This window comes from Zea mays, chromosome 6 (assembly GCF_902167145.1).
Source record: "Zea mays cultivar B73 chromosome 6, Zm-B73-REFERENCE-NAM-5.0, whole genome shotgun sequence".
Lineage (NCBI taxonomy): Eukaryota > Viridiplantae > Streptophyta > Magnoliopsida > Poales > Poaceae > Zea > Zea mays.
Window position 1 is genome coordinate 117,815,646 of NC_050101.1, and position 7,789 is coordinate 117,823,434.

At 40.8% G+C, this 7,789-nt stretch overlaps 1 protein-coding gene across 1 annotated transcript; it reads left to right on the forward strand.

Annotated features, from left to right (window-relative positions):
• The first annotated feature begins 1,050 nt into the window (after positions 1 to 1,050).
• On the forward strand, positions 1,051 to 7,223 carry LOC100284302 (uncharacterized). The gene is made up of 12 exons (NM_001371983.1): positions 1,051 to 1,298; positions 2,515 to 2,852; positions 3,980 to 4,194; positions 4,299 to 4,322; positions 4,719 to 4,899; positions 4,998 to 5,217; positions 5,316 to 5,451; positions 5,810 to 5,829; positions 6,097 to 6,239; positions 6,318 to 6,361; positions 6,439 to 6,501; positions 6,970 to 7,223. Exons 1-12 carry the CDS (start codon positions 1,111 to 1,113, stop codon positions 7,063 to 7,065), a joined length of 1,668 nt encoding a protein of 555 aa, NP_001358912.1. The 5' UTR covers positions 1,051 to 1,110; the 3' UTR covers positions 7,066 to 7,223.
• The last annotated feature ends 566 nt before the right edge of the window (positions 7,224 to 7,789 follow it).

The window sequence follows — 7,789 nt, forward strand, 5'->3', positions numbered from 1 at the left end:
GTGTCAGATCTAGGTGTTGTTTGGCGAACGCCGCCGCCTCTGCGTACACGTGGACCGTCCGGCTCGACGTGGATAAGAACCCGCTCCTGCCACAGTTCGCGGACCATTCGGCCCTAGGTCGTGGAACGTCCGTGTCTCCATAAAGAGCATCGCCGCCGGTACACCTTGCAGTGATTGGCGTTTAGATCGGCACCAACACTTTCATATGAAGAGGTGTATAAAATTTCCGGCTCAATCAAAGTTTGTTTGAATCTTTTTTTTGTCTTTTAAGGTTTAGTTCGGACCGCTGGCAGCAAGCAGAGCGCCATTGCCCCTCATGGAGTAGCACTAACAAGGAGCAGTAGTGCGGAGCTTTGACTAGCAGTGCTAGGGAGAAGTAGTAATGCTCGTGGAGCAGCAATGCTGCGTTGTCCTAGACAACTCTCCGTTTTAAGTGCTTTTGGAGTTCCGGATATCCATTTTGCGATCTGTTTGTGTCTTTGGGTTCTTATATACCCTAGAAGTCTTTCAAAACATTCAATCATTAGTTGGTTGTGAGATATTCCTTCATTTCGGCTGTAGTAGAGAGCTTAATCTTGGGATTTTGGGAAGTTTTCCCTTGTGTACTTGTTTTTGGACGGTTCGAATGCTCGCTACGTTCGTCGATCATCATCAAGAACATTTATAGTCATTTGTTGGGCCGGGTGCATCTCGTTTGAGAGTTTTATTGTTTTTGTTGATTTTAGAAGCAAATCAATATTGTCTTGTTAAAAGCTTTTTTTATTGGCTCCCTTTCACACACCGTCTAGTCGCCAGCTTTGATCAAAGATAAAGATGTGCTTTCAAATGGTACAAAATACGAAAAAGAAATAGAAATAGATATATTAGTGTTTTCCAGTGAAGATCTATAGTAGAGTTTAAACTGTAAAAATACTAGGAAAAATTACTGGACATGTGTATTACTATAATAAAAAAAACCTCAAGCATAGGAAGAGCTGGAGCGAACCCTGCCAACCACGCCCATAACCTCCACACATATATATATTGTAGTTGTAGTGAGATGGCACAGCAGAACAGAGGTTATTCGTTTTAGCTACCCGTTTTGAAGAGAAGCCGATTTTGGAGGAGACGATGATGAGTCCGGCGTCGGAGCGCAGCCTCATCATCCAGAGCGACGACGACGACGACGCCCGATCCGGCCACGACGTGGAGGAGCCGGAGCAGGACTCCGACTCCTCCTCGTCGTCCTCATCCTGCGCCACCCCACGCCGCGGCCCAAGCTCACCCCCCTACATCCAGCAATGGCCGCAGAGTTACAGGTCACGTCGGTTCCTCGTCCCCTCCTCTTTAGTCATTATGCTAGAAGAAGAATCTCTAGTTGCCTTGCCGGCCACGGCCAGCCAGTATCTGTGTGTTCCTTCTCGCATCCTCAGTTTCAGTTCTCTGATCCGCTGCATCATTTAGTTTCTCCCATCATTCTCCCTCGGTAGCTTCAGTTCAGTTGGCAGGTAGGTGCAGATTCACCATCCACAGTTCCATGCACGACACTAGTCGAACAAACAAACATTGTGTCCCCTCCCTTGACAGAATACTGTACTGATGATGATTCATAGCCATTGCCGCCGGTGAGCGACTGGATCGAGTGTGGATGCCCTGTGATGTGTTTCGCTGCTGGCACACCGGTCGTCCTTTCTCGTCGAGAATCAAGTTGCATACTCTGCATTGCAGGCACACCACACACACCAAATCAACCTTGACATCGCTGCCTGACTGTCTGCATGTACAGCTCATGTGCCAACCATACAATCAATTGTAGGAGCACGAGTTTGAATCACATTTCTCTCTTAAAGCTGGTTTGGTGACAAGTGATTTGGATGAGATCCCTTGTAGAGAAAAACCCTCCTATTATTGAATTGTCAGGGTTTTCCTTCCCTAGAGATCCCCTCCAAATCACTGGTCACCAAACTAGCCCTTAAACATTTCATTCACCATGCATGTCACTGGTTCGTTCATACAAACGAACCATCCTTTCCTCGTGGATCATGAAATTATTCCGTCAGAGATAGTGTTACTACTTAATTAACTTTCCATGCTTGATGGGTCTAACAGTTCCCAAGGAAAAAGGTGTTTCATTTTTTTTTTAACAATAAGAGGCAACATCCTTCTCGTGCAGATTGAGGGTAAGCAATGGATATAAACAACCAGATAATCCATGGCTGGTAAACACCTTGGGCCCATGGACCAACATGGCAGCTGTCACAATCTTGTGGTCCTCTGATCTTGTCCACGTGTCCTCTTTTACTTCAGGAAATCATTTCCTACTCAATTAGTTAACATGGTGTTTGGCCTTGCCCAGTCATTTGGCTTGCAATCATACCACCACGAAGAATTTGTAGACCTTAAATGTTTTTCCCATTTAACGAGTGAACTGATTATCTCAATTTTTAAGAGCAATATGATAGGAGTATTTGATTCTTTTGCATGCTTCCTAATAGCTTATATGTTTGTTTTTTCCCCCTTACTCTCTTTTGACAGGCAATCGATCGACATTCTCAGCAGCGTGCAGTCACCCAACCTGAGCTTTCTGGGGACTCCAACTCTGAGCAGGCTGTCGAACTCTTTCCTCGCCATCACCGATTCTTTCCGGAGCAAGGCCCCCGAAACGATCTCTAGCTTTATCAAGCCACTCCTTGGCCCCACGCCAAGTGACGAGCAGCAGCGGCAGCATGAAGGCACCCGAAAGAGTTCCGAGTACCTTGTGCCCTCGAGAAGATCATCTCTGCAGCAGATCCCAGAGGATCAAAAGCCACCTGTAGGTGGCCATGGGGCGTCTCATGACCAGAACTGCTCTTACACCCAGGGAGTGATGAATGGTAAGCACAGCACAGCACAGCTAATTTATTATTCTGTGATGTTCACCAACGTTAGCAGGCGTTTCACTGAAATGGCTGATACATGTAAACCTATTAAGAGATCTAACTGCAGAATCTTCTCGTGGTATGCCGTTGGTGAATGCCCGCTCTACTGAACCTAGACGCGTTTCCTACAGGCCAGTGTCCAGGTTCAGTGTACCGATTCTGCATCTGGACATTTGTGTCCACTGTGGTATTTCATTTTAGTGGCTTCTATTTCTAGTTTGTGGTTTACACTTACTTACTAAATTATAAGGCTACCTCTAGAGCTCTTCTATCTCGTTCTCTATCCTATTTTTCTATTTCAAACTGCACTTTTCAAACAGTATACATACACGATATATATATATACAGCCTAACGCCAAAACTGAAACAGTGTATTGATTCTGCACCTAAACAAACATGAGAGATTGGCTTCATGTTTTCCAATTAGCTGGTGTGCAGCCAATGATTGACTCTAGCGGGTTTTTATTAGCTCTATCTTCTCTTCGTTGATTTGCCGCGTCACAGCCACAGGTCCACCGGTTCGAATTTTCTTCTTCCTTCTCTGTCCCCACATGGACAGGACATCACATGATTGATGACTCAGCACAGCCATCTGGTAGTGGTAGTGGGTCACACAAAACAGATGCATTCTATACTTTTCCTTGAGGACAAACAATACAGATGTCGACACAGCCTTTTAGTTTCAAGTAAGTTTCGATTGGTTGGAATTGGATCCACCAATAAAAATAATAATATTTTAGGTTCTAGTAACAATAGTAAAATAAGTTTGATATCCTAACCCATGGTTTATATATATATATATATATATATATATATATATATATATATATATATATATATATATATTCATAGGTCTATGCTTTAGTATATATCATATCAATCTATCTGATAATAAATTGCCAAATTATTCGGAGTCGTAAATATATCAACAAAAGTTTCCATGAAGTTTTCGTACATGTAATTTATCAAGTTCGATCAGCAATAACCAAAAACAGCAGAAATTATTCGGATGGTAGTATTTGAATTCTTGACGAGAAAGTTCTCTAGTTTTCACGTTGGGTGTGCAATTCGCTTTTATGCAGGAATAAATGTTCTATGTGGTGTGGGGATCCTATCAACACCTTATGCCATCAAACAGGGGGGCTGGATTGGGCTGGCGATACTCTGTACATTTGCTCTTCTCGCATGGTACACAGGTGTGCTCCTGCGCCATTGCCTGGACAGCAAGGAGGGCCTCAAGACATACCCAGATATTGGCCATGCAGCCTTTGGCAGCACAGGCCGCATAGTTATCTCGGTAAATCTGCTTCAGATTATGATAGCGAATTTAACCGTGCGTTTTGTTTTCTGCGCATCATGTGCTGACTACTCTGTTCCTTGTTTGTGGCTTCGCTGTTGAAGATAATACTGTACGTGGAGTTGTATGTAAGTATCCATACTGAATTACTGATCTATTTCAATCAGGATTAGATGATCCAAGGCTCCAAGTTGTGCAGCAAAACAATCTGCACGACCGTCATTTGCATGTCCTACACAACATTTTTAGGGTTTTTGGTTCGAGGAACCATCCATTCTAGATCTAGTTATGCATCATGAGTTTATTACTTAAATTTAGTCGAACGACCGTATTTCTTGTACTAGTACTAATTATTAGCTTATGAAAATCGAGGTGATAATGAATCAATTCATTCCATTTCATAAATCAAACAAAAGAACAAGGATTACTATGATGATGGACTAACTCATTCGTCAAACCAAACACCCTAGCCGTTTCTCGCTTTGAAGTGTAACAATATAACTTAGTCCTAATCTATTGGACAGGCATGTTGCATCGAGTATTTGATATTGGAGGGTGACAATTTGTCAAAATTATTCCCCAATGCTCACCTGACCATTGGGAGCATGACACTGAACTCACATGTATTTTTTGCAATCTTGACTACCATCATAGTCATGCCAACCACCTGGCTCCGTGACCTGAGCTGGCTGAGCTACATTTCAGGTCTCAATTTTGCCGGCTTCTCTTTTTCTTTTAACTCTTTGTACCTGATTCATGTATTGCACACTATATTGATGCTAGCATTGTTTGTCTGTCTCCAGCTGGGGGTGTCATTGCATCAATCCTTGTGGTCATCTGCCTGTTCTTGGTTGGGGTTGTCAATGATTTCGGCTTTGAGAATGAAGGGACTGCACTGAACGCCCCAGGAATTCCTATTGCAATTGGATTATATGGTTACTGCTACTCAGGGCATGGGGTTTTTCCAAATATCTATTCCTCCCTGAAGAATCGCAACCAGTTTCCTTCAATTCTTTTTACTTGGTAATCATTTTAACTGGGATGATCCCACACTAATGCACATTCAACGATTATTATTGTTGGAAACGCAGCACTCACATCTGTTTTCTGTTTCTTGTCAGTATTGGGCTGTCTACCTTTTTGTATGCTGGTGCTGCAGTGATGGGATACAAAATGTTTGGTGAAGCCACAGAGTCCCAATTCACACTCAACTTACCAGATAATTCTGTCATTTCTAAGATTGCTGTTTGGACAACGGTAATTGTTGCTTGATAAACCTTTTCAAATTCCTCTTTCACCCCCTCCGTCTCAAATTAAATCAACTTCTAAAGTTATCCTAAGTCAAACTATTTTAAGTTTGATCAACCTTATAGAAAAGAACACCAATATTTATAACACCAAATTAGTATCACTAGATACACTGTGAAATATATTTCATAATATACTTATTTGGTGTCATGGATGTAATTATAATATCATATAAAGTTGGTCAAACCTAAGATAGTTGACTTAGGGTGACCCTAAGAATTAATTTATTTTGAAACGGAGGTAGTAAGAAAAAGGGCCTGACCTTGTTGTTTAATAATAATTAATCATCTCTCGATGCTTACTGCAGGTGGCAAATCCAATAACCAAATATCCTTGGTGTGCCAATTGATAGTCTCATAAAAAAAAATGGAACAAATGTTTCTTTATGTCCAAGTATATTTTAGTACATAGAGTTAGTTAACTACTTAGATTCAAAAGTAAAAAGGGTACACTGGAAATCGTGCTGAAACATTTCTCCCAAGCTCCTCTAAAATACAGTCGGGTTCTTCATTCCATTGAGGATACCATACACGTTTTACTACATCCTCAGATTATTGCAATATTGTTCGCTTACTTTCCTTAATGAATAAACACATATGCATTAACTATTATTCCATTGGCTATGAGTTTGGAAGAGCTGCTGCCACCAAACCAACAAAAGTATTCTACAATAATCATGCTTAGATCATCTCTGGTGATATCAACCCTCCTGATTGCTCTATCTGTGCCTTTCTTTGGTAAGTGCATAGTATTTAATCCTCAAAGATCTCCAACCGGCATACCATACTAATCATTTGCATCTTAACTTTTGATAGGACTTGTGATGGCCTTGGTTGGTTCTTTGTTTGCCATGCTTGTGGTAAGATTTTCATGTCCAGCTCAGATATCCTAGCCTACAAATTGGTGAGTCTCAAATATGTTTTTTTTTTGTTGTAGACCTACATTTTGCCTTGCGCTTGTTTTTTGGCGATCCTCAAGACAAAAGTGGGGTGGCATCAGGTATGAAAATCATGCAAATATTTCTGATCCAGTGTTCTACTCTTTCAAGTTTGTAAGCAGCGCTTTAGTGAGAAATTGACTGAAAGAGGAATGCTAAAGGTTGAGCATAAGACATGATCATATTCTTATGGATATGATTGACTGAAATAGGTCCCAATTAGAACTGGGTAATATCAGCAAGGCTTAGAGAATCATGCAACCTCTATACAATTAAATTTATGGTCTGTTTAGATCCTTTCATTTGGGCTGTATTGGAATCTACTTCGCAAACTAGGCTATTTGACTTACAATTTGATGCTCCACTTCTCAAATGTTAAGTACAGGCCTGTATAAAATTCAGAGGGTAAGACATGGAATAAATGTTTCTGTTATATAAATAGACATGCTATTGTTTTTAAGTGAACACTAGACACACTACGAAATGTAGAATTGTGCATTCTATACTGACCGCATCTGTTTGATTCGCAGATAGCAGCTTGCTCGTTCATCATAGTTGTCGGGGTTTGCTGTGCCTACGTGGGAACATACTCGTCCCTGTCGAAGATAATCCAGAACTACGCATAGCACAGCTGTTCCTGTGATCCTGTATATGCATCTGCCCGACAAAATCATGTGTGTGCTATATGGGCCGAACATATGTACAAGATGAAAGTTTACCATTCAATTCACTCGATGTATAATAAATTATTGGTGCCTTATCATAGGGCTCAATGATTTCTACTACGATTTTAAGGTTGTATGGTGCGTGAGTAACATTGTTCCTTATGGTGAGAAAAAAGTTGATTTGGTCTTCTTCTAGCAATTTTATGATCTGATTCTATCAAAAGTTGAATGCAACAACAGTCCATAAACTTGATAGGATGTGCCACTTTAGTTCACGAACTCTGGAACCTTAGTCTCTCTGTTTCATACTCTATACACAAACATAAATGGAAATAGTAGCAACGTACAATCTATATTATACGTAAAGCACCAGTTTCAACGGTCGTTCCGCGTTATTTTTTTACAAATAACCTCTCACGTTTATTTAAAATTAAGTTAAATCATCAGTTTTAACGGTCGTCTCACGTCATTTTTTTACAAATAACCACTCACGTCTATTTAAAATTAAGGGCCAGTCCGTCGGGATATTTGGTTAAATCAGAATAAAATGTTAAAAAACGGTGTAGAAGATGGGATTTGAACCCACACCCTAATTATATTATAAGAATGATGGAAGACATTGGACGAAGCTGTCTAACCAATAGAACATCATGCTTAGGTGTTTATAATTTTGAATATAAATTGT